General features: G+C 41.7%; 2 protein-coding genes across 6 annotated transcripts in view; one reads left to right on the top strand and one right to left on the bottom strand.

Annotated features, from left to right (window-relative positions):
- The first annotated feature begins 1,717 nt into the window (after positions 1-1,717).
- Positions 1,718-4,875, top strand: LOC117512025. The gene is made up of 3 exons (XM_034171964.1): positions 1,718-2,415; positions 2,599-2,702; positions 3,745-4,875. The coding sequence occupies exons 1-3, from the start codon at positions 2,222-2,224 to the stop codon at positions 4,131-4,133; spliced, it is 687 nt and encodes a 228-aa protein (XP_034027855.1). The 5' UTR covers positions 1,718-2,221; the 3' UTR covers positions 4,134-4,875.
- A 139-nt stretch (positions 4,876-5,014) lies between these two features.
- The window catches only part of atp13a2 (ATPase cation transporting 13A2), a 107,228-nt gene continuing 84,585 nt past the window's right edge, over positions 5,015-27,657 (bottom strand). For all 5 annotated transcript variants that reach the window (XM_034171960.1, XM_034171959.1, XM_034171961.1 and 2 more), the window contains 17 exons: positions 23,912-24,022; positions 23,680-23,726; positions 23,379-23,567; positions 23,066-23,272; positions 17,873-17,977; positions 16,169-16,325; positions 15,282-15,393; positions 11,698-11,822; positions 11,401-11,579; positions 10,599-10,691; positions 10,373-10,452; positions 9,269-9,421; positions 9,103-9,199; positions 8,349-8,572; positions 8,057-8,208; positions 7,759-7,931; positions 5,015-5,244 (listed from right to left, as the gene is read on the bottom strand). In XM_034171960.1, the coding sequence (XP_034027851.1) occupies positions 5,077-5,244; positions 7,759-7,931; positions 8,057-8,208; positions 8,349-8,572; positions 9,103-9,199; positions 9,269-9,421; positions 10,373-10,452; positions 10,599-10,691; positions 11,401-11,579; positions 11,698-11,822; positions 15,282-15,393; positions 16,169-16,325; positions 17,873-17,977; positions 23,066-23,272; positions 23,379-23,567; positions 23,680-23,726; positions 23,912-24,022 (2,372 nt within the window). In that variant the 3' untranslated portion in view covers positions 5,015-5,076. The remainder of the gene's footprint in view (positions 5,245-7,758; positions 7,932-8,056; positions 8,209-8,348; positions 8,573-9,102; positions 9,200-9,268; positions 9,422-10,372; positions 10,453-10,598; positions 10,692-11,400; positions 11,580-11,697; positions 11,823-15,281; positions 15,394-16,168; positions 16,326-17,872; positions 17,978-23,065; positions 23,273-23,378; positions 23,568-23,679; positions 23,727-23,911; positions 24,023-27,657) is intronic.

Raw genomic sequence — 27,657 nt, forward strand, 5'->3', positions numbered from 1 at the left:
GACCTCCGTGTCTCCACGTGTCAGTCGGAGCTGTCAGTGCACCCCTAATTGCTGCACCGCCGCTACTTTCATTTTTTTTTAATTAGGTCATTGGTGTTTATTAGAAGATGACCTTTCAGAACACAATAGGTGATGCTGGTGACTCAAGTTTCATGTCTCCAATCATGAATCCATGGGTTGGGTCTGGTCCCAAGAAGTTTCGACTTCTGATTCTGTCCTGCGGTGTGATTGGCTGCACTGTCACATGACTGGATGAAGGGCCAGCTATAGGAGGACTGTTTGTTGCTACTTACAGCAGAAGCGTCTTCCCTCTAATCGCCGCAGGCCTTCTTATCCGTCACGGCTAGTAGCCGTGTGTAGTGGGGTCGAGCTTTTGTTGTGAGCAGTGTGTACTTTTTTTTTTTTTTTAAATATAAAGTATCCTGCTTTCTCAGACTGAACGGTCCACCCCTAAAAATTGTTCCGCCCTGCCTCCACTGCGCATGCATCATTTTGCAGCTCGTCTGAGACGGAGTCTCTTCGCCCAAAGCAATCAAATGGATTAATGTGACTATTAACCATCAGATGACAAGGTAAAACCTCTTAAATTATTCTAAAGTCAGTTTTAAGCTGAAACGAAGCAAAACTCTATGGACACTTTGAAATGACCAACGCGCAGTGAGCACATCAGCAAAGCAGCTCGTGTAGCCGCGGTGCTCTGATCGCTTCATCCGTCTTTTCTGATGTAATAATTCCAAAAGCTTCAGATATCTGTCGCTGAGACAGGACAACTGGAGTGCAGTTTGAAGCAGAAACGAGGTGATAAATCTGAACCGCGGCTGATGACACATGCGCAGTGAAGGCAGGGCGGACTGATTTTTAGGGGGAGCGTTTGGTCGGCGACACCGGTACCTTAAAGACAGCAGTGTACTTCAGTGGACAGCCTCTGGTGATGGACGGTCCACAGTGAGGTGGGGCTGCAGAGGTCCGGACAGCGTTCCTTCCACCAGTGAACATGAGACACCAGATGAATTCTGGTCAGTACAGTAACACCATAGAGATGTAGAAATGACTAGAGCAGACATCCAGCTCAGTTCCACAATTTTTGTATCCACATTCTTGTACGAGAAATTGCTTTGTTTTTTTGGGGGGGGGGGGGGGGGGGGGTTGCTTTAAAACTGAATATTTCACTGTAATCACTTCAGTTGTCATTATCACCTCGACGATGCGTCACAATTCTGCATTCAGTTGTAGCGTTGTCACAGTACTCGAATTTCAACTTCAGTACCACTTTCAGGGCTACAGGAGATGAATGATAAAATTGAGAGGCATTTAATAAATTATATATATAAAATAAAAAAATCAATGACGGCACTATTTTTAAGTTGTATGACATACAGTAGTGCAAAACTGTAAGGTGTGTGTATGTGACGTATTTTGTAGTCTTACTATGTCAATAAAATATTAAGTCTGAGGTAGTTAAAAAAAAAAAAATCCCAAAAATGAATCAACATAATTACGTGTTCCTTGTAAAGATGACAAAGCTTGAATATGTTACTGTTTGCATCCATATTTTCTGAGTTCATCAAGTGAATTGTTTTCTGAAGTTTCCAACTTGGATTATGAGACATTTTGGGCACAGTACAAGTATGAAGCAGTTAGTGGACCAAGCAGCCATGGTTTCTGCTCCAAACTACATTAAAATGAGAAGCAGTGCAGTCTCCTTGTATCTGACACACACCTCTGTGACCCCAGCTGTCTTTTTTGGCAGGGGTGGGGGCACTGACTTTTGTGATGTCAGCGGTTTGCTTAACACCATTCTGTATCTTAAACAGCATAGCTGTGAGGTTTTGGTTAATGTCTGGTTTGTAGAGTGATGATGTCCGCTCTAGTCTTTTGGTTTTCCCGTCTCTATGGTAACACGGTCTGTTTCACCGTGCTGCTGTCAGCTCACTGCTGCCTTAACGGTCCTCTGATGGCTTCCCTTTACACGTTTTTTTTTTTTTTAAATAGATGCTTTTTGGCTGTCTTCCTGTCATATAAGATATATATATATATATAAAATAGTTATTTAAATTGTTTTTAAATGGACACCAGTTTTACCTGTTTTTAAGAAGCTTTTCTGCCTTTTTGTATTAAATCACAGCAAACCCAACAGTGTTTTAATCAGTGAACCAAAATCCCCTTTAATAAAACTTTATATATTTTTGATTCAGATGTCTAGCTTGCAGCAGATGAGGAGATGGTCAGATGGAGAGTAACGGCACAGGTCTCTGTGTACCGCCGCCTGGTCAGCGGCGTGCACGTGATGTCACTGATGTATACAGGAACTCAGGTGCATGCAAGCAGACTGAAGTGCAGTGATTGTATTTTCTGCTGCGGCGCCCTGTGGGATGTCGGACTGAGACCCATCTCTGGACCTAGTGCCTATAAAAAGTACTTAGTTTTAAGGTTAAAAATTAAGGTTGTTTTCTAAACAAGTGAGTCTGTGCTGATGCCAGGATTCTGGAATGTTTTTTAAAACAAACCTGTGCAACATGATCAAAATTCAACTAAAAGAAAGTGTATTGTGCAAGTACACATTACAGAGAACTAAACCTGTCACTTCTGATATTTCAGCTCACTGAACCGCTTAAAACCAAGAGTAGTAAGGAGTGATGGTCGTGGCCTCGCCGGCCTGGACGCACGGGCGGAGACAGTGGCTGTGACTGGAGGATGTGCATGTGAGTTGCTGCTTCACCGGTCACAGCTGTCTGGTCGTGTGGCTCAAAGCCAGTGTCAAATCTATTCTCAGGTTTGCCAGAACAAAAGTGGGAGATTTTGAAATCAGCTGGAATAAAATTCTGTGGTCTCATGAAATCACACTGAAGCTTTTTGAGTATTGGAGCGTAACTTGGTCTGGAAAGTCTCCAGTCACTCAGCTGGGGAACGGTTGTGACCAAACAGCAGGGCACGTTTATAGGCACAGTCCACGTTCACAGAGAGCCTGTGTGATTTATTTTTGTAAGGTGTTGGCAGTAACGTCACCGATTGTTTCTTACTGACAAACAACCAGCTGTCAGTCAAAGAAGAGCGACTTTATTATAAAAAAAAAAAAAATCTGACTGTCCACCACCGTTGTGCCCAACAGTTTGTTTTTCACCTGCATCTGCTCACACATCTTAAAGCCATAATGAGCGGTGCACGTACTTCCTGACTGCTGAACCTGACGGGCTTCACCGAGCTCCGATTGAAAACAACAAAACTGCTTGTAAATACTCAGTTAATAAAAGGTTTTGCCAACATCATGTTTATGTGGAGCATTTTTAGATCTTTTATTTGGTGTAAAGCACCTGTGACAATGTGTGTGTGTACACAGATCAGTAAATTTGAATTGAATTTGTTTCTCACCCACAGATGAGCTACACCTCAAATTCATCATTATGTACTGTACAAATTAAAACAAAAGGATAAAATTTGTAAATTGTCACATGCAGTTTATTGGAAAAGTGAGCACATGAAAACTAGCTTCAGACTCACACCAACAGAGCTGTTATAGTTCATGATCTGTTTGTGTAAGACAGACATGAAAGTAAAATAACTGATCTGTTACATACGTAATTGCCATTGCTTGAATTCACATGCTGGTATTCAGATGTGTAAATCTGCGTGACTTCATATTTTTTGTGCAGGGGGTGTGAATGTTTTCCATTATAATCACTGCCCTGTGGTGTGTAATGCAGGATTTGTGTGCATTCGTTGAATGATTTTCTTCCATGCATCCAGGTTGGGGTCACCATGGCAGCAGACCAAGCTGCTCATCCCATGCATCCCCATCCTCGAACAAGTCCTGTAACTCTTACCGGGGGATCCAGAGGCATTGCCAAGCCAAATGGGAAATACAATCCCTCCAGCATGTCCTGGGTCTTCGCTGGGGTCTCCTACCAGTTGGACGTGCCTGGAAGACCTTCCTAGTAAGACAGTTAGGGGGCAACCTCACCAGATGCCTGAACCACCTCAGCTGGCATCTTTCGCTGCGAAGAAGCAGCAGAAGAGTCCCTCACATGGTTGAGCTTCACACGCTCTCGGAGTGTAAGCCCAGATACCCAACAGAGGAATCTCATTTCTGTCACTTGTATCTGCAACTTTATTCTTTCATTACCCAAACTTCGTGACTATAGGTGAGGTTAGGAGCATAAATCGTAGGGTAAATTGAGAGCTTTACCTTCTGCCTAAGCTCCATCACTACAATGCATCTGTAAAACATCAGACGCCGTCCTAGTCTATCGATTTCACGCTCCAACTTACCCTCCCACTCATGAACAAAACCCCAAGATACTTAAAACTCCACTTGGGGCAGCAACTCTCCCCAGACAATCCACCACTTCTTGACCATGGTCTCAGATTTGGAGGTGCTGATTCTCATCACAGTCACTTCACACTCGGCCTCAAACCTGCTCAGTGTGCATCGGAGGTCACGCCTGATGAAGCCAGCAGAACCACATCATCTACAAAACGCAGAGGTGCAACTCTCAGGTCATCAAACTGAACACCCTCCAGTCCCTGACTGCACCTTGAAATCCTGTTTATGAACATCACGAACAACACTGGTGACAACAGGCAGCCCTGGTGGAGTCCAACACCCACTGAGAACGGGTCCAATATGATGCTGAGAATTTGTGTGCACTGAGAAAGTTAAAGTGTAAGTTGTTTGTGTGAGAGTGAAAAAAACAACAAAAACCCTGACTTCATATTTACTGATCCATGACCTTATTCCCCACAGCTATAAATTCTACTGTCTCAGGTTCTCAGGTGTTTGGGAACTTCACAGGTAGCAACGTTTTGGCTTCTATCAATAAGAATTATTAATAATAAAAAAAAACTTGATTCTGTCCTGCAGGTGAATGACAGGATTTTGACCAGCTGCTACATTTAACGGTGTTACAGAAGAGTTGCTCGATCCTGTTCACAACACCCACACCCTCTTCTGGATTCAATGTTCCAGCAGATTAAAGAGAACACACCATGTGCTGCCAAATCACCAGAAAATAAAGTATTTCATGTCAAAACAGTCTTTAATCAAGTGTGAAGTTGCAGAAGCAGAAAAAGCAGCAGGTGTTAGCTAAGGCCAGTCAGTGAGCACTGTGTGGAGAACAGGGTGTGGTTCAGTGGCGGCCATGACGGCGAGTTGCACAGGTCAAGTTTCAGACGTTTATAGTGTTTCTTTGATGGCTTCGCCCGACGTAGTCTCCGCAGGCAGTTGAGGACACCCTTGTCGATCAGCACCTAGAAGACATGTTCACAATTAATAGTTTATAGAATCAGCTGCCATCAGTAAGGATGGTTTTCGACATCACTACTCACAACCTACAGTGGAGGCCACAACTTTACATACATGTGGCGAAACACAATATTCCATGTTACCAAACAGTAAGTGATATTGTGTTAAATTAACTGCAGATAAGTCTTGCTGATCTCCCGCAGTGGGCCAGATCCCAGAACTACCACTCGGCTCGGTGCTGCGGGTCACTCTAACTCGTGCAAAAATTGTAAAATCTCATTAAGCTCTACAGAAAGGATTATTCTCATAATTTGGAATTTCATTTGTCAATGCATGTTGTATAGGATGTTGAAAAGTCAGTAATAAAACTGCTGCAGTGAAACAACTTTGAAAAAAATATCAGGGTTTGGTGAAAATATCATGTAATTTTCTAAAAAGCTGCATAAATGGGATATTGGCATTTAGCACAATGAATTAACTAATTATTAAACTTTCCTGTTTTAAACAATTTAAGCAAGTAGTCTCATCTTTACAGATTTCAGAATGTCCAAGGTGCACCTGAAGGCATCATGAAGGCACAAACAGTTACACACCGTCAATGAAGAGCAACCATTTGAGACAGCGGCTTTTATTAAACAGCACAGAGTCCTGGTTGACTCGCACCATTATTTTATTAACCAAGTTATGTTAATACTGCTAGTACTAGTGTTTATAAATGGAGTCAGTGGGATGCAACAATTCAAACGTTTATTTGAGCTTGTGTCACTCGGGGTGTCAGGTTTTGTTGCTCTGACTGGTTGAAGGTCTTAACAGTTGCATCCAGAGATGTTTTTCTCTCCCCTTGGAGATCAAAGCTGACCTGAGAGGTTAGTTGGGCTGTGCCATAGTGAACAGTATGCTGTGATTGGCAAATTGTTTGTCTGGCACAGCCACTGAAAGAAAAGAACATATTTTACTTTCTGAGGACTGAGGATTTTAATTCAACCATCATGTAGACTCAACATCTTGTCCAGCGGTGTTTGAGATATTTATTTTTTTCTTCTATTTTAGGCAAGTACAGTAGTGTTCAGAATAATAGTAGAGCTATGTGACTAAAAATATTAATCCAGGTTTTGAGTATATTTCTTATTGTTACATGGGAAACAAGGTACCAGTAGATTCAGTAGATTCTCACAAATTCAACAAGACCAGGCATTCATGATATGCACACTCTTAAGGCTATGAAATTGGGCTATTAGTAAAAAAAGTAGAAAAGGGGGTGTTCACAATAATAGTAGCATCTGCTGTTGACGCTACAAACTAAAAACTATTAAGTTCAAACTGTTTTTTTTAGCAATCCTGTGAATCACTAAACTAGTATTTAGTTGTATAACCACAGTTTTTCATGGTTTCTTCACATCTGCGAGGCATTAATTTTGTTGGTTTGGAACCAAGATTTTGCTCATTTACTAGTGTGCTTGGGGTCATTGTCTTGTTGAAACACCCATTTCAAGGGCATGTCCTCTTCAGCATAAGGCAACATGACCTCTTCAAGTATTTTGACACATCCAAACTGATACCTGGTATGTGATATATAGGCCCAACACCATAGTAGGAGAAACATGCCCATATCATGATGCTTGCACCACCATGCTTCACTGTCTTCACTGTGAACTGTGGCTTGAATTCAGAGTTTGGGGGTCGTCTCACAAACTGTCTGCGGCCCTTGGACCCAAAAAGAACAATTTTACTCTCATCAGTCCACAAAATATTCCTCCATTTCTCTTTAGGCCAGTTGATGTGTTCTTTGGCAAATTGTAACCTCTTCAGCACGTCTTTTATTTAACAGAGGGACTTTGTGGGGGATTCTTGCAAATACATTAGCTTCACTCAGGCGTCTTCTAACTGTCACAGCACTTACAGGTAACTCCAGACTGTCTTTGATCATCCTCAAGCTGATCAATGGGTGAGCCTTTGCCATTCTGGTTATTCTTCTATCCATTTTGATGGTTGTTTTCCGTTTTCTTCCACGCGTCTGTTTTTTTTTTTTTTTGTCCATTTTTAAGCATTGGAGATCATTGTAGATAAACAGCCTATAGTTTTTTGCACCTGCGTATTGGTTTTCCCCTCTCCAATCAACTTTTTAATCAAACTACGTTGTTCTTGAACGTCCCATTTTCCTCAGGCTTTCAAAGAGAAAAGCATGTTCAACAGGTGCAGGTTTCATCCTTAAATAGGGGACACCTGATTCACACCTGTTTGTTCCACCATATTGACAAACTCACTGACTGAATGCCACACTACTATTATTGTGAACACCCCCTTTTCAATTTTTTTTTTTACTAATAGCCCAATTTCATAGCCTTAACAGTGTGCATATCATGAATGCTTGGTCTTGTTGGATTTGTGAGAATCTACTGGTACCTTGTTTCCCATGTAACAATAAGAAATATACTCAAAACCTGGATTAATCTTTTTAGTCACATAGCACTACTATTATTCTGAACACTACTGTATGTCCTTTTTTCATGTGCACTCACCTCCACTAAGAAACAAAGAAAGAGGTTGAGAGCAGCCAAGGCGACCAGCAGCACTTTGAAGATCATGTCAGTGATGTCATACAGCTGAAAAACCTGCCTGAACAAAGGACCTGGATACAGCACCAGCCATGTCAACAGTGCAGCAAGGATCAGCAGGATGCAGAGAAAAAGCACTGCAAACACACAGAAGGCAAAAGCAGTCTCCACTTCATTTTGTTTCAAACCTTAAGTATACATTTGGAACACGTTTCACAGCTTTGCGTCACTGATGACGGTGCCTGGTGGTGCACACACTCACTGTTGTAGTAGAGAGGCTTTTTGTGAGGGTAGCCTTTGGTGACAACCACAGCCATGATGATGTACTGAAAACCCGACAAGGCAAACACACCCACATTCTCCATGTTGGGCAGATTGGCTGTTCCAATCACTGTGGAATTTAGTGGAATGTACCTTTAAAAAAAAAAAAAAGAAGAAAGAACTCCTGCAGTGTGTTCAAAGACCATGTGAACCATCTCAGTGGGTTTCACAGTGATAGTCTGACAGGTGTGACAGATCTCATGCTCTCTCAGTGTGTGTGTGTGTGTACTGACCAGTCCTGGGACATGGTGATGAAGAGAGCAGCAAGCTGGCCTAGGATGTTCAAGGAGGAGAGGATGAAGAGGCTGCCCAGGACAGGCAGGGCCAACAGACTGGCAGGAGGTCTGTAGGAGTGCAGCTCCTCGCTGGGGCCTCCTCTCCCCATCACAATGGCCAGCACGGTCACCATAAACAAGTCACACCACAGGAACTGAAAGTCCGACAGGGTTGTCTTCACCTGAACACGCACACAAACAGGTCAGCAGTGACACGGTCGAGTTAAACTGCAGTCATGATGAGAAAACCATTGTTATGACATGAAAGTGAGGCCTGGGTCATGTGGTTTTGTTTACATTCTGTTGTCCCCAGAAACCATGTGGATTTGACAGACACCAACAACAAACCTTAAACTATTTTCACTTTTGGGTTTGGGTTACCCCGTGTGAATCAACCATAAATATTCCAGACGTCTTGTAGTAAAACTACATTATTTCACCTCCCCACATAAAACTAAGTCCATGTGAATATCAGTCTGCAACCTCCAACACTGTCACAGCAGCAATTCTTACAGCCCCCTTAATGTTGGTAATTATATTACCCATTTTATTCATAGACATTTTATGGTTGATTTTTGTTAAGACTTCCTTCAGAGTTGAAAAGCTCTAAAATACGGACATTACTGGAGCTCAGGTTCTTTCATCATAGGAAGCAGAAATCTCTAATAAGTGTGTGTGTCTCTCTCCGTGCGTGCGTTGAGTCGTCACTCACCGTGTAGAGGATGAGGACAGAGGAGAACTGGACCAGACTGTACAGAGCCATGTATCTGAAGAGACTGGCTGAGGTCACCAGAGCACATCGACCCTCTCTACACACAAATTAAACACTAGTGTTTCAGGAACCACTCAGCCCACTCATCAATAAATTTTGTGCTCACCTGATGAGCAGTGGGACACAGCTGATGTTAGGGGTCTTGGAAGTGAAAGGTGACGCTACCGACGCCTCTGCCTCAGACAGAGAAATCCCAACATCAGCTGCTCTCAAAGCTCCACAGTCATTGGCTCCATCACCACACATGCCTACCTGGTAACTGAAGACAAAGAGACAACCAATCAGGTGCTGGCTAACATTTCGATCTTTATTTAGTAATAGTAATAATGATTATTACCATCCTATATAAAAAAGCCTAGCATGTCAGTCTCTTGTTCTCTCTCTCTCTCTGTGTGTGTGTGCGCATGCACGTAGCCCAAACAAACTAAACCCAAGCACCAATAAATTCAGTTTACAGTTTTACAGGTTAATCTCAGTTTGGGTGTTTATTAAAATCATCATTTTGGGAGCTGAGCAGTGATTCTCATCCCGACTTTGCTTTGGTGGGGCCATTAAAAATTCTGTCCTGCTTACAACTTGATGTCATGAAGTTACCAATAGCTGCTACAAATGCTAACACCATTAGCATCCAAAATGACATCACTAAATGACAGAGAAATTTTATGGTTGATATTTGTTGTTAAGACTACATTCAGAGTTGAAAAGCTCTAAAATAAGGACATTACTGGAGCTCAGCTTCTTTCATCATAAGATGCAGACATCGGTGTGTGAATGGGTGAATGTGAGGCATAATTGTAAAGCACTTTGAGCGTCTGATGCAGATGGAAAAGAGCTATATAAATGCAGTCCATTTACCATAATTTGAGATATGCCGTTTAATATTTTTTTTGGAGCTGTAGGTCATAATTAAGAAAAGTAAAATTAAAAAAATGATTGAAACATTTTAGTTTCTATATACTAGAATATGTAAAATTTTCACTCTCTGAAATACCTGACAAAAAATATTGTACTTTGTCACGATATTCAAATTTTTTGAGATGCACCTGTACAGGCTGGCTCAGTGCACGCATGCACGCACGCACACACACACGCGCACACAGCATCCAGAAAGTATTCACAGAGTCAGATTTCCCCACATACTAGGTGATACAGTATTTCACCCTGTTCAGCACTCAGACTTTTTTCTTTCCCCTCTGCTGTTTGAACTCACTTCAGTTTCTGCAGCTCTTTCACCAGCTGGGTTTTCTGGTCAGGAGCCATGCGTGCAAATATTGTGGCACACATCAGAACCTGCAATGGTGGTGCATGAGAAATGACAAAAACAAATGGGTCAAACCCTGATCTAACAACATTTGACTTAACCTAATCATGACCTTTGAACTGCTGTCCCAGACAAACATCATGGCTGCATTTTATTCTACAGTGAACATTATTACCTTCGGCAGATGCTCGGGAAAATGGTCACAGAGGGCAGCAAAAGACTTGCCATTGACAGCCAGGTGATATCCAAACCCAGCCTGGTACAGACTCTGAAGGGAGGAGGACAACGGTCAGTGACCAAAAAAGCACATACTGAAGCACAGAACTCTGCCAATGGGCCAAAAAACAAACAAACAAACAAACAAACAAACACACAAGATGAATATCAACAAACTCTTCTCATACTTTGATAGTACCAGTCTTTTCTTGATCCACTGACCTATCTGCCAACGGCCTGCCCACAACCCACTTGTGCCACCTTTCTGTGTTCTTGGACAAAGTACTTAATCTGTACTGTCTCAGTCCACCCAGCTGTAAACGGGTACCAGCCTTTGCTGAGAAGTAACCTGCGATGGACTGGCATCCCATCCAGGAGGAGTCGTGGACTCTCATCTACATCATATCATAGAAACCAGAGAGAAGCACTGGCCCAATGGGCCTCAGGGCCGATTAAGACGTACTGTAGTCTTATTCAGAGCAGCTTCCTCCCACTTCCAAAGACATGCAGGTGTAGTGAACTGGTGACTTTAAATGGACAATGAATGAGTTTTTGTATCTATATGTGGCCCTGCGAAAAACCTGGCAGTCTATCCAGGGTGTTCCCCGCCTCTCATGCAGTGACCACTGGGATAGGCTCCAGCTCCCCCATCATTTTTAACTCAAATATGCAGGTTTAGAAAATGGATGGATGGTTCAGAAACACACATTAAGTACACAGTGTTAAAGTGACTCTGGACCAGTGCAGCGCACAGGACGGACCTGTGTAATGACCTCGATGGAATCTTGGGTGGCACTGGTCCCTCCGTCTCCCAGATGGTACTTGAGGGTGGCTGGAGAGTGAGCAGTAGGGGGGGTGGCATGGACAAATACCACCTGTTCCTTACAGCCCACCATCTCACAGCTTTTTGCCACATTAACTGCTGTTAAAATGTTGTCCCCTGGTGCAGAATGAAAACAAGGTTTTAATGTGGCACAGAATCTTCCATTTTTTTTCTTTGTGTGCACAGAAGGAAAAACAAGAGATCAAGCAAAGTAAGTTTTGAAAAGATCACTGACCAGTGACCATGACTGTGCGAAGCTGTGCCATTTTCAGGATTTTAATGACCACAGGACTTTCTGGCTTCACCAGGTTTTTCATTACCAGCAATCCCAAGAAATTCATGTCTTTCTCTACTGCCCCCCTGTGGAGAGACACAAAACTGCATTAACCCTGAGGAAATCACTGTAGAAGTGTTTGTTTCATTGTACACAATCAACTCAAGTAAAACACACTAATTCAGTTGTAGGACTGAAGCTACAGTGAGGTCCGTAAGTATTTAGACAGTGACCTTTTTTAATTATTTTCCTCTGTAAAGCATCACAATGGAGATGAAAAGAAACAATCACGATATGTTTGCAGTGCAGAGTATTAGTTGCAATTCAAAGGGTTTCATAAAAATATCACATTAACCATTTAGAAAATACACATTTTTATACAGACTGTAGCATCAACTGAAAACATGGCGCCATTTTTGGACCAACTGCGCTGAACTACTGAATGAAGCTTTTATGTTTTCAACATTTTTTTAATCAGTTAAATACAAACAGCAACACATCCAGGTAGAGATGCTATCAAAATAAATATAACAGTTAAGCTATCAAATTTATGTAAATTTACAATTTATGATGATTTATTGATTAATTTAAAGCCTGATTTATGCAGCTGTAGCTTTGTAACTCTGTGTCATGCAATGACGTGCTTGACAGTTTTAAAGTTCTCAGTTGCTGGATTATGCTTTATTATGGATTAATTTGACCCTCAGCAAGATTTTCTTTTTGCAATCATCACCTCCAAATCAAAGGTAAGCTGTACAATTTCATCTTTTTCAGACTCTGTGTTTTAAAGTTGCGCACTTTTCTGCCAAACATATGTGATCCCAAAATGTAATCAGCATGTGCACTGCAAAAACTATTAAAAGCTTTTTGCTGTGTCTGATTTAACAGGTCCGAGTCTGAGCACGGTATGAAAAAAAAAAGTAAGCGGGCAGTTTTTTTACTCACAGAAATGCCTCCGGTCCCACATGTGAGGGGGTTTTTATTTTATTTTTCCCAACTCGTCATGTCACTACTCTCTGAATAAAGGGACTCTAAGCTGAACATACTAATTTTTCATGGGGTAATTAAGTCAACTGCTTTATTTCAAATAATGTTAAGGTTAACTCAACAACTTTCCATTGAATCAATACAAACAAACGGAGCAGACTATTCGTAATGAAAAATATAATGGCTTTACGGCTTTGACATTTAAACAAAACTGATCTGACACCTCTCTCTGGTGAAAGCAAAGCAAAATGAAGCAATGCTTCACCAAGAGTAGGGCTCTGCCACAGAATTAAGGGCTTGACTCTGCAAACAAAGTGCAATGAAGCAATGCTTTGCAAGAACAATGATAGTCAGGTTGGGTCAGTTTTGGTCACATCAGCACAAAGGCACTGAACGTACAGAACTTGTGTGAAATGATGTCATAGACCTGCCTCTGTAACTTCAGGCACTTATAGTTAATGACATGTTATTGTTAACAGTGTAAATTAATATACTTTTTTTGTTGGTCTTGGCGGATCATTAATGGGATTTATTTTCATCTTGAGCAGAATGCTGAAGTGTGGCAGACGGCATTACATTTGCATCATGTGAAGCAGCACACAGAGTAAATAAAAAAGTTTTAATCTGACCTGTTGCATCCTTTCAGACGGATTCATCAAATCCTAACGGAAATTGATTTCCACATAAGACACCCTTGTTCCGGAAGACAATGTCTACAAATAATTTAAATCCTCATTGTGAATGAATAAATAAAGAAGCGTGTCTTAAAAGCTTGAAAACAATGAACTGATGTGCACCCACATGTATTGACCATGACCGACCCTGGACATGTAAGATAACAGGCCTACATGTGGGAGACTTTTTTCAATTTATAATCGCTCTCCATCACGTTTGTCTGTTACAGCAGAAATTTGCAGCTTGCTATCTGAAGCTTGTATTAGCAGAGTTCGACTCTTATGAAGCATTGCTTCATTTCGCTGAAGCCCCTTTCACAGCGGGCTAATGTAGAGTTGCGTAATGCGGTGTACCAACTACGCTGAGTTATGCAGCTCTACGCTGAGTTTTTGCTCCCCTACGCAGCAGTATGCTGATGGATATGTGAGAAAGTATGCAGTTTTTAAGTAAGACTACACAACACTCTGCTACTGTATGTAAATCTACACAACACTGTGTTACTGTACACCAAGCCTCCACAACTGTACACAACCCAACACCAGGGTGAAAAATCCTTTTTGGTTTTTTATCAGTACATACCACATTGATAGATCTTATTCATCCTGCTGAACTTTGCTGGCAGTGAATCGCCAGCAACCTACAGTAACTATAATTACTTAAGAGTTGTGATAAGTCTCTTGGTGGCTTCCCTCACTATTCTCCTTGTTGCACATTAATCCAGTTTTTGAGAAATACCTACTCCAGACAGAATTACCATATAGCACCATAATGTTTCTATTTTTCAACAATTGATGCAAATGAAGTCCAAGACAGTCAGTGACTTAAATGTTCATCTATTATATGAGCATTATTGCGTCCGCCAATGGTATGTTTTCACCCGTTTGTTTGTGAAAAGCCTGGAGCCCACAACTTTTCATATATTACAAACTTTTTTTTTTAACTCAAGATTCATATCCTGATAGGCAAGAACTGATTAAATTTTCAAAGTCATAGGTCAAAGTCAGTAAAAATCTTGGAAAAATCCCTATTTTTTTTTAACATTGAAGGAGTTTTCAAAAATTCATAACTGTCAAAAAAGACCAAATATCTGTCATATTTGAGAGTGTTATGTAGGATGGTATCCTTTGTCGACTGAGAAAGTTTGATCTGCATCTGATCCATATTGCAGATTTTGTGGCCATTCAAATTTAACACTGAAAACCACAATTAATGTATATTTTACATTATATCTTAATCAAACATGCCCCAATCTCACTCATATTTGAAAGTGAGGTGCAGACTGGCACTCACCATCACCTGACAAATTTTGATCCAGATCTGATCCAGATTGTGGATTTTGTGGACATTTGAATTTAATATTGAAAAGCCCATTCAGTGTACATTTTGCATTATATTCTCAAACAAAAGTGCCTCAATCACTCATTTGTGACAATGAGGTGCAAACTGGTACTCTCAGTGAATAGACTGTTTGCTCTGCATCTGATCCATATTGCAGCTTTAGCAGATATTTGATATTAACACTGAAAAGCCCTTTTGATCTATATTTTGTATCATATTTTAGCTTATGAAAAGCCACTTAGAACAGAGCTTTGACCCTGAAAAATTTTTCAAAGGTAAAAATTTGTGGAATTGGAAATTGTTGTTGGTGGAAGTTTGCGCTCTATGAGCGCAGTGCTCTAGTTTTTAATGTGTAGTTGGTCCAATTACATTTGCCCTCTGAAAATGGAAGGACTGTGCATATGATGGTGTGCACAGGCAAAATTACCAAATAAATAAATAGTTAAAAATTTAAAAAAAAGTGTCACTGTCCAGATGTATGGACCTGACTGTACGAGAAAACTCTGGTCCAATTTCAAATACAGAATGGAGTGTTCATGACTAACCGTTCAATTGTACTCAGATCTGTCTCCTTATCTAACGGTTTGTATCCGAGAGCAAGAACTCTGAAGCCTTCGCTGGAGAAGGTATGAAGTGTGCTTGAGAACTGTATTGGTACTGTAAAGGCAAAACATCACACTTTTCATCAGTGGTTCAAAATGCAGCACTATTTACATACATGTACACACATTCAGTTTGAGGAAAGGCCTTAGAACATTTATGCTTCTTTAACTCTAATCTTTATTATTGATATTAATTACTAAAAGTAAAACAAACTTTAATTGTTTGTGTTAAACAATTAATTAAATGTATCAAACTTAATAGTTTAAAGAATTTTGCAGTACAACAACAGTAAGTCCCTTCTGCTTCTCCCTTGTTTCACTCGGTGTCACCACAGCAGGTCCTAGGTGGATCTGCATGTTGATTTGGCACAGGTTTTACAGTGGATGCCCTTTCTCGTGCAACTCCACATTACATGGAAAATGGGCAGGGGTGGCCTTGAACCAGTACAACAATCCTTAAATATTTAACATGCCCAGAATCAGAAAACACTGATGTGTGTATCATCTTCACAGCTCATTTTCCTACATCTGTGGGGCTTTGTGTTTTTTTATGTACCAAATAAAGTTACAGAAAGGTGTGGATTCTGGATTATACATTGCCAGATTAATTTTTTTTTCCCACATTTTGATCAATTATTCATAAACTAATATGTTGATCTTTATGAAAATCAGACATACTTCCAATGATAGACAAGTTGAGAAGGGAAGTGTTTATTAAACCGCTACACTGTGAAAAACTGTGCTCTAAACATCTAATAAATGACTACATCATTTCAGTATTGTTCAGGCCTGTCACAGGAACACGCTCTGTGTGCTTCTCTTGGTCTCACCTGTTTCTTCTCGGCAGAGACTCGCCACCATCTCTGGGGACCCCTTGATAAAAGCTTGAGCTGAGCACCCCCCAGGTGCCACAGTCACCACACTCATCCTCTGGAGGGCGGAAGAGAAGGGAAAGCGTTGAACAATGCCGACAGCCTCTCTTGTGACCTGACAGCAAAACAAAAGACATAAAAAATAAGAATCACACGTACTTTTTTTTAGCTAACTGCTTTCATCATTTTCCAAAGAATAGTTGGGATCAGTTCAGGGAGCATGAGCTCGTGCTACCACATTCACAAGATTATGGAGCGATCCTGGGACCTTGAAACCAACCACCCAGGAAGACAATCAGTCCAAACCCAAATCTCAAAAGCAGACATCTATCTGCTGCAGCCAGTTGAAGCATGGACGTCCCCTTTTCCTTTCCCAGTTGCTGCGATTCTCAATACTGAGCAGGGATTAAAGCAAAAAACAGACTGATTTTTTTGTATTTTTTTTTTTACAGCCAAATCATAAGCTGTTCACCATCCAACTGTATACAGAAACTCTTTCGCGATCACATCCTAAGATTTAAGGCAGCCAAGAAAACAGCAAATGGTTCTCCCGCTGAACAAGATTATATTTCACTCACTAACCATCGCTGCTCTTTTCTAACACAGCATCCACTGATGGGCACAGTTCCATTAATCCGCTAACTGCTAATTTGCTAAACTAACTTTTTTGTTAGCTGATTACCTTTTCAGCTAACTTTGAAAACCATCAGCGGACCAATTAACTTCTGCTAAATATAGTTCTGATAACTTTTAGACCACTAACATATTTTTGGGACATAGTGAATGAAGCTTAACAGTTAAAACCATTTGGAAAGTCTGGAATCATAGATTTTAGTGCCTGCCTGTTACATGTTTTGTGGCAGACAGACAGCTGAGAGGTAGAGCTCAATCCTCTGCCTGTAGAGGAGACCTGGCTACCAGAAAGAAAGGAAGAGGGAGGGAAAAAAAGGCCATTTATTTTCACAGCCATACAGACCTGCAGACGTATCACAGGAGTCATGCACAGCAAGACAATTTTGACTTATGGTTAAAATTTTAAACAAACAAATCCAGACAAGTTATTGAAATTAACATCACCTCAGTCCTTTTACAAAGTGAAAATATCAACTATATGTTTGAGTTTAACATAATGCACTAATTTGGAAGGTTTTAGGACAGGACAATAATCATGTCATTACCTGCTGTATTTATTAGGTGCAATAATTTAACTTATGGTGCAAACTCAAGTCACTTTACCTACTATATTTTAACCTGTCCATATTGTAAATAGAGTAACTTATCGTACATTTCACGCTGAAGTCACTTTATCTGATCACTTTTACATCCCAACAGTGTATAACATCCCGGCAGTGCAGCATTGAACTGAACAATGGTAGCCTTAGCTTTACCCGGCACTCAGTGCTTTTTTTTAGTTCTTGTTTTTTAAGAGATGTTTTATTTATTTGTTTTATTGCATGCCCTTCTGTCTACTCCTACTGTTCTATGCTGCGATGTGACACTGAAATTTCCCCATTGAGGGATGAATAAAGGCTTTTCTTATCTTATCTTAGCATTTACAGACAGGAGCCTATCCCAGCACTGGGATAGGCTCCTGTCCCTGTAACCCTTAACTGGAATACCTTTATGGAGTATCGACAAAATTGTGACGGCAGGAACACTCACAGTGCCTTCAGCTTGCTGTACAGGAGGTCTCATAACAGCCAAAACTCTCTGGCCTCCAAACTGTGAATCCAGCACCTGTTTGTCTCCTTCTGGCTCTTGCAGAGTCTGGAACAGAACACACCACTTGTAAGACTGACATCAAATGTGACTGTCAATAAATGGCCTGAAACATCTAAAAAGGGAATGGCTCTTACAAAAAGTTAGAAATTTACTGTTTGTTATGCTTATGTATTTTGGGTCAAGGATAAACGCCACCAAAATGGAACACTGATAGGACTAATATTTTTGGAGAAACTATGGATATTAAAGGGTTCTAGCTAGGATAAAATTTTAGTGTAGTGGTAATGTCGAGGGAGCGCAGCGAGCAAGGGGGGTGGTGATGCGGAAGTGGGGTCCCCCTTCCATGGTGCGGAGCTTTTGAAAATTTAAGCTACAAATTGACCATTCTAGGAGTACCCAAAGGGGCAAATTGTACTTTTTACACTATGTAGTCTTAATGGATAATTTTCTTACCTTTGCATCTTGGCAGTGTGTTACCTTCACCTTGTCAGAAGATATTCAAACTCAGACACAACCAGGAATAGAGATTAAAAAAAGTTTTATTGAAAGATACACAGAACACCATTTGATTTGTTGTTCAAACTCAAAGAAGACTGTACTGACTAGTCTTTTTATACTATGTGTTTGTTTTATGTTTTGTATGTGATGGTGTCTATTTGGACGTTGGAGTCTGCAATAAAGTTTGATGTTTGTCTTCATCTCAAAGCAATTTCTGTCTGCTATTACACAAAGCTCACATCACAAATTTATACTTCTATGAAGTTGACTGTGTTTGCTCTCTCCTGCTCTGAAAGTACTTTTCCCACTTCCAGGCTTATTTACACTCTGAGGAGCGGCCCCTCCCCCTCACTCCATTGATATGGTAAACGGTGGTTTACACCGCAGAGAGAGAGCTGGCCACAGACTGATCCAATAACATTCACAGCCAAGCTAGTGGAGCAATCCTGATACTCAAACACTCTTTGTTTGAGCACGTGAGATTGTATGAGAGGCCCTCCGTCTGCTCCCTTTCAGTGATCGCTGTGCGTAATGGCGAAGGGCGCATTTGGAACAAACAGGCAGGGGACTATTCATTTCTTGCGATCAGTCACGTCCGTTTCCTCGCGATCCCTGCTGGATTCCTCACCATCAGGCCCGCTGGTTTTCTCCCGATACGGCCCGTCGTCACGACCAGGCTCGCCAGCTTGGTCACCATCAGATTCATTCAGAGTGGGACTATCCGATTTCCTCTGCGAAACTGGTCTGAAATACAATGCGATACTACACATACCTTTGTTGTCGTTTCTATGCCATTTCGATGCCTGCATGATGCCACGGATAATATTGACACAGATCGCGCAGTAGCCAAGAAGACGGTGCGTTACAAGAAGAAAATCAGCATGCACTGACCTGAGTAGCTGATGCGTCGAGGAATAACCCACGCTTACGCTGTACTGAAAATAAGTGTAACAGTCCAAAATTATAGCGTAACGGGCCATAACACAAGTTTGCGCTAGCTAGAACCTTGATATTAGCTAACAACACTGAACAATGGCCATTGATAATTACATTCTGGACTCATGCCAATAGATTGATTGCGCATAACGCGAATCCACTTCCGGTCGCCGCTATCATTACAAACAAACCCACGTACACACACATCAGGCACTGCTTACTGTTGCATCAGGCTTTGTTTACATCAGCGATTCATGCTAATCTCACTCTCAACACTTGGACTTCAGTGATACACAGCTCCCAGACCAGCAGCAGATGTTCAACTGGTAGTAGAGGCAAGATGGGCAGGATATGTGCAGTGAAAGACTGTGGGAACAGTACATAATCTATTGAGAGATGGAAGGAAAGAGTGTGGTACACAACTGCAGGTTTGTATCTGGGGATTATGATTGCCCAAGGCCATTTCAGCTATTCCCATTCCCAACTGAGCCAGCCAGGAGAGCAGAATGGACAAAGTTAGTGAACAGAAAGCAGCAGCTGGAGTCCAGCAGTATAAACAACTGGATAATTCTCATGTCTGCGATGTACACTTCACTGATGTGAAACGGACAGAACTGCACCCAAACCCAACACTTCAACTTGGCTATGAGCTAAAGCAGGTGTGTTATAATAAAGCTTATTTCTTCATGATTTTTCTACCTGTTTTAGTGCTTGTTGATTCCTCCTCCACTACAGGGAGTGACATTAAGCTTTTTCATGCGCCTGTTTTCGTGCAGGCTGGTGACCATTTTACCTGCCTGAAGAAGTTTTTCACTTGCCCACTTTTTCATTTCCTACCAGAAAACATTTATTCTTCTTGCTTTAGGTGCAAAATGTCCTTGAAGGGCGAGCGCTCATGAACGATATTGAAGTGCTTTGCCGAAGCGTGTGAGGCACGGGTTTATTTCACTGAACATAGTGTAGATTTCAGTGGTTTGTTTGTAATACTGGCATCCCATCAACTCCTGCGCGCGCGGAACTCCGATACGGTCTATCCAGCGGGGTGTGCTAAATCATCCATATATTAAAAGTGTGCGTGTGTGATTTTATTTAATTAAGTTTGATGTAAGTACACAATATACTTGTAAATATGTTAATACATGGATGACACAAGAAAGTGAAAACACGAATTTCCATTGTGGTCAATTCAAGTTAAATTTTTTTTTTAAAATTTTAAATGCAACTTTTATTTAACCAGGTTAGTCCCATTGAGATTGAGATCTCGTTTACCACGGAGACCTGGACAATTACAAAGCTTCCAATTCACCTAACCTGCATGTCTTTGGATGTGGGAGGAAGCTGGAACACCCGGAGGGAACCTACACAAACACAGGAAGAACATGCAAACTCCACACAGAAAGGCCACAGGTTGGAATCGATCCCATGACCTTCTGCCCTAATAATAATAATGATATGTGTATATGATAATAATAACCTAAACAAGTTATAAATACATTAAGACAGTAAATTAACATTAAAAAATTACATAATTAACAGGAAATAAAAGGGTTGAGGTCTTCTAAAAACTGTGAAAGTCAAAGGTTCTAAAAACATTCTGGATTCATTCTTGTAAAGCACTTTGAGCGTCTGTTGCAGATGGAAAAGCGCTATATAAATGCAGTCCATTTACCATATGCCATTCCAACTCATGATAGAAACTTTGCATAACTTATTACACTTATTAAATGTCAGCTAGCCTATTTTATAAACACTACCCAAACTACAGGCAGTGAATCCCCACGGGCAATACGCCAGTAAAAATGATAAATATAATGCAATGCTAAAATGAGCATGTACCTTTTTAGTGGAGTCTGCAGAAGGGTGTGCATGTGTGCATAGATGAGCTTTTGGAAAGACTGGAAGTTCCCGTTGACTGCGTGTGATGCGTGTGCATGCTGACATCTGTTAGATGTCTTGTAAATCACTCCAGAGGTGTTATCAGGTTACAAAAATAAGATTTTCACTTTTAAGTGTTCATTTCTCACTAGCTTTTACATAATATCTGAGAAACAAGTCAGATTTACACAGAAACACAGCGGTTATATGTATTCATTTTCTGAGCATAAGAAACCAGTAGACTACTAATATGAGCACCACATGAGGGTGAAAAGTAATTTTAGAATTTCTGGAATTTTACATGCCATTTAAAGAGTCATTTTGGTGATACACTGGTGATACAAATCTGATATGTGCTTTCTGTTTCTGCACGGTGGTGTCTCAGCCCCAAAGATGGATACTGCAAGAAGATTCATTCATTCATTTTCTGCCACTTTTCTAGGTCAGGTTGTGGTGGCAGTAAACCAAGCAGATCATCCCACCCTTCCTTATCCTCGACCAAGTCTTCGAATGCTTCCTGTGACATCCTGAAGCGTTCGCTAACAATCTGGGAAATATAATCCCTCCAGTGTGTCCTGGGTCTTTTCTGGGCCTCCTCCCAGTTGAACATGCCTGGAAGACCTCCATTGGGAGACAACCAGGGGGCATCCTCATCAGATGACCAAACCATTTCAGCTGACCCCTTTGAAGCAGAGAAGCAGCTGCTACTCAGAGTCCCTGACCGATATTCAAGCTTCTTTACTTGTTCCAGAGTGTAAGCCCAGACACCAGACGTAGCCGCAACCTTGTCATTTCGATCATTACCCAAGTTCACGACCACAGATGAGCTTAGCTCTTTCTTCACTGCAACAGTTTGGTATAGCATCCCCAGGACCTCAGACAGAACTAATATATCTGTCAATTTCATGCTCCATCTTACACCCACTCAAGAACAAGACCCCAGATACTTGAATTCTTCCACTGAAGGTAACAACTCTCCCCTGACCCAAAGGAGAATTCACCCTTTTCTAACAGAGGGCCATTACCTCAGATTTCAAAATGCTGATTCTGTTCCCTGTCGCTTCCCACATGGACACCATGAAACTGGCAGTGTCTAGGTTTGTTAATCAAGGGCCATAACTCTGGTAAAATGGACCCAACTTCAACGATATGATAATGTGTATTACCAACCTATAATAAGAAATTGTACCAAGTTTCACAAAATTCCTCTGAAAAATGTGGGAGGAGTTTATTTCAGAACGTTTACACCGTTTTTTGGGATGGACAGTCGGACGGATAGACGATGGAAATTGCGACAACATAAGCCGTCTTCTGGCCTTTGGCCAGCAGGGAATAAAAAGCAGAGATGTAATTCTGAAGTGACCAAACTAGGCACCCTCCAATCCCTAGCTGCACCTTGAAATGCTGTCTGTGAAATCACAAATAAGACTGGTGGCACGGGGCAGTTCTGGGGGCATCCAATACCCACTGGGAACAGGTCTGATATAATGCTGAGAATGTGGACACAGCTCCTACTCTGGTTGTATAATACCAGACTGCGCATCACACTGGTTCCGTTAGCCTATACTCTCATACACCCCCACCCCCCACTCCAAGAGGACACCATGTTGTTTCATGGTCTTGTACCCCTTTTCTTAGTCCACAAAACACATGTAGACTGGTTGGTCATATTCCCAAGCCCCTTCTAATATCCATGCAAGGCTTAAAGAGCTGGTCCAGAAAAAAGATTTACTTAATCGGGCCTATAAACCACCAACACGTTTAAAAATGCTGCTAGGCCAGCTCAAAATTAAAATAAATAAACTGAGTTTTATGATGCCATACCCAACCAGTGGACTCGACCATCTTGAGCTCCAGAGGGTCTCCGATGGGCTGACCGCACAGGAGCACCACTGTGTGGCAGCAGGCCAGGCCTGACAGCATGAGCCCTGGGGGGAGGAGCCTGGGCTCTCTGAGCAGTTGTGAGAAACCAGCAGGTCCTCGCTCAGTCACCCCCCACACATCCAGACCCTCTTCAGTCAGAGTTCCTGTCTGGAAAAGCAAAAGGACTTTTACAACTGATGACATCAGAATACACTGTGGTCACTCATCTTAAGTTTAGTATTTCACAGTAAACTTCAGCTAATGTTTTCTTCACCTTGTCAAAGCAGAATAGAGAGACTTTGCCGCAAACATTGATGCGTGGTGGGCTGATGCAGAAGATGTCCTGAATCTTCAGCCGGCGCTGGGCATAGATGGTGCCAGCGGTGATGGCAGCGGGAAGGGCAGGAGGTACCACAATGGTCACAATGTCAAGGGTCCTGATGACAAGCTGCAGTATGGTCACCTGAGCACACAGCTCACTAAATTAGTGATGACTTTATAATCATTGTTTCAGTTACAACATAAAATATTTTGTCCTTACAAAATAAGTTTATAAATCATAAAAAAACACTTACATTGGAATTAAAGAGGATCACAAAGCTGTAAATGCTGCCAAACAGAGCTGAACCAAGAAAGGTATTATTGGACTTTAGTATCAAAACTGAACCAACTCAACTCAAGCAATCGCTTTACTGTTACATTTATATTGCAGATTTACCACATATATTCAGTCCTGAAACAAAAAAATTCACACAAATACACATTTTTTTTCTCAGCGGCAATGGCAGCCACTGTTAAAATACTTACCAATACAAGCCAGGACAAGAAGGAACTTTGTAGCATCTTTGTAGAAACGGAAGTTAATTGGCTGAGGATACAGAATGGAGCTGACCAGTTTACCTTTGGCTGTGAAAAACCCTGGACGGCAGAAGTAGGTTAACTGAGTGATACTGGAGAACATAAGCAAAATTTGCTTCAAGAAATTTCATTGTCATCCATTTAAAAGAAGACAAGACATGCAAGACCTGTGAGCAGGATCTCTCAAGGAACAAACAGGCGTCAGTGACTCATCGCAATCTTCAAATCAACTCTATGACATAAAGCTACTCAAGATTGTGTTCTTATGACATGTAACTTGTAATTTAAAGGTAGCAACCCTTTATTCAGTGGCAAAGGATGTAAGCCAATCAAAATATGTGTGTATGTGTGTGTGTGTGTGGGGGGGGGTTATGAGGAGGTGCCATCCATGTTGGAGTGCCTATATACATACAGTGTTGACAGCTAGTGGTCTGAATTCATATTGTTTCATAGTAGTCTGGCAAATATGTAAAATACAGCAAACATTTGTGAGTTTATACATAGAATTATGAAATTTGGCACATGTCCAGGCCATGACCCTAGTAAACGTTTTAGCTATGGAGCTACCGGGAAAAAGATCTGTGTAAGCTTTGGCAGCCATTTTTCAAAATGGTGTCTAATAAACACTGGCACACATAACTTTAACACTGCATTGCGAGAGATATTGGTTCCCATCTAACCTTAGACTTCTCCAGCATGTTTCAATGAGTACATGTGGGTGTTTGGTAATCCTGGAGACTTTCACAATTATCCTGACTCAGATGACAAATGACTCAGCAAAATAATAATAATGTCACAATTTACCAGCATAAACATAACCAACTTTGTGCTAATCTTTTAGAAAGCATCACTGTTGGAATTACACATTAATGTGAAAGCAGACTCAGCCATATTATATCACATGGCAACATGCAGATTATGATTTATAAAAATGACTGCACCAGATTGATGTCAGTGTTGGTCAAGGGCACTGTACTATGGCAAAAAATCTGATATGCTTCAATGAGCTGCAGGCTATGCCCATGCCACTTGACCTAAGGCACCTCGATGATGGCAAAGGCATCAAAGCCACTGTGATGGAACACTTGGCCAAGTGGCACAAATCCCGCCAAGCAAAATTCAACAAGTCAAAGCTATAGCAAACAAAAAAAGAGACATTCTGAGAAAGCCTGTGGCGACAGTTCAGGTGCTTCCAAGAAGTTCACCTGACAAAGTGCTACACACAGAGCAGTGACAGAAGATATGTTTTTTTTTCTGTGGGGATGATGACACAGTTCACACTCTCCACGAAGCAGCAACTTTTGGGCTCAAAAAGAACACTACAAAATGTGCCACAGATCTTCAAGATCAGCAACTTCTTGCAAAACACAGTGCTGGCGACTTGGTAGCACAAGACGAGAAGTGTCACCTGTATTGTTTAATATCATTTTACAACAGAGCTGCAGCAGAGCAAGCCCAGGAAACTGTCAAGTTTCTGTGGGTTGACGCCAAAAAAACAGTTGGTAGTGCACCTCACCCACCTCGAAACAGAGACACAAGTAGTCACCACAAGTGGTGAGGATGCCCTGTGCAATCTCCTCCATGGACTTTTGATCCCTTGCTCCATGCAACCATGAAGGAGCTGACAGCCGGATGATTCTGCATTTTGTAGATGCTGTCAATGAGAGCTACAAGGAGGGTCTTCTGTGGACAGTGGACACAGATGTGGTTGTCTTGGCCATGGCAGCAGCAGTGGAGATGGACATCCAGGAGCTGTGGCTGGCATTTGGTACAGGTTGACACTTCAGGTACATACCCACTTATGAGATTGCTACATCCCTTGGTCCTGACAAGTCTCGAGCTCTGCCTGTATTTCATGCATACAACACTGGATGTGATACAGTATCATCCTTTGGTACAAAGGGAAAGACGTCAGCATGGGAAACCTGTAAAGTATTTGAAGATGTCACTCCAACTTTCCTGACTCTGTCCTCAGGACCAGCAGAAATAACTGATGACGATGTTGCTGTGCTGGAGTGCTTCATCATCCTGCTGTATGACCACACTAGTGACCCGATCAACATAGATGAAAGTCAGAAGGAACTGTTCACCAAGAAAGGGAGAACCATGGATGCCATCCCACCAATAAGAGGTGCAGTCTACCAGGGGGGACACTGCTGTGGCCAGGCAACTGCAGTCGCTCAAGAGCTGCCATCCCTTGATGAATGGGGGTGGGTCGCCCACCCAAATGGAACCCACTGTGGACCACCTTGACAGAAGCCAGCACATCCTTGATGCAAATGCAAGAAAGCAGCACTGAAATGTACTGCCTTGTGTCAGAGCAGTGGACAAGATTGTGATCCATAGAGCGGTCCCAGGCAACCTGAACAACTTATTTCACTTATATAGCTCCAAATCACAGCAAAGCTGCTTCAAGGCACTTCACACAAGTAAGGTCTAACCTTATCAACCCTTAGAACAAACACACAGGTGCCAGTGGTAAGGAAAACCTCCCTCTGATTATTTTGAGGAAGAAATCTCAAGCAGTCCAGACTCAAAGGGGTGACCCACTGCTTACGTCAAACTAAGAAAAAAAAAAAAAAAAAAAAAAAAACATTTTTAACAATACAGAGGAATATCACTTTTTTGAGAATTATTAAGTCCATGCAGATGTCCAGGAGATGGACAACAACATTGACTGTTTACAACCCCTTCAACTACATTATGGCTACCAATTAGTCTCACTTGAGGTGCAGCCTCACTCTAAGGGCCTGGTCACATGGCGCACGACGATAGCTGAACGAAGGAAAATAAGTCACACAGTCACAAATCGTTGAGAAAAGGTGGACGAATGAGCCTGCACTTCTCCCATCACCGAAAAACCTGTGAATCAAGAGCACATAAAGCAACGAAACAAAACTAAAATTAACAAAAGAAAAACAAAGTGAACGCCAACCTTATCGCCTTAAACAAAAACAAAATGAAACATGCGAATGTGTGCACAGCCATTGGTGGCACACAGCCGTTTGTGGCTGTGCGCACACGCAGACTCCAGCCAGCTGTGCACAGGGCTGTTTGTGGCTGGAACATGCATGTGCGCACAGCCTTTCCAGCCACAGACGGTTGGAACATGCGTAAATAGTCAAAGTAGTTGACAAAACGTTCTTGCCGCTATTGTTTCTGTATGACAATGTTGCTTTTCATCCCACATATGGACCAGTCACATTCAGGTCGTTGGATCTTTAGTTATTGATCTGTTCCGATATTGTCAATGTTCGTGCAAGACGTTGGAAATGGGAGGTTGGACAATCAAACGGAACACTGATGGTACGGGAACTACGCAAAAGATGAACTGTCAAGACAGAAAGCAAAACAAAATATGGGCGAATTGAAGTTGACGTCGGGATGAAGTTGGACGACAATCAATTGGAACGCTGACGGTACGGGAACTACGCAAACGATGAGGAACTGTCAAGACAGAAAGCAAAACGGAATACGGACGAATTGAAGCTGACGTCGGGATGAAGTTGGACGACAATCAAATGGAACGCTGACGGTACGGGAACTACGCAAATGATGAGGAACTGTCAAGACAAAGCAAAACGGAATACAGACGAATTGAAGTTGTCGTCGGGATTCGTTCACATTTTTCAAGAGTTTGAAAATTCTGACGATGCGCCAGTTGCAGGAATGAAGCTGGACGACAGTTAAATGGT

Source organism: Thalassophryne amazonica, chromosome 6, assembly GCF_902500255.1.
Source record: "Thalassophryne amazonica chromosome 6, fThaAma1.1, whole genome shotgun sequence".
Taxonomy (NCBI): domain Eukaryota; kingdom Metazoa; phylum Chordata; class Actinopteri; order Batrachoidiformes; family Batrachoididae; genus Thalassophryne; species Thalassophryne amazonica.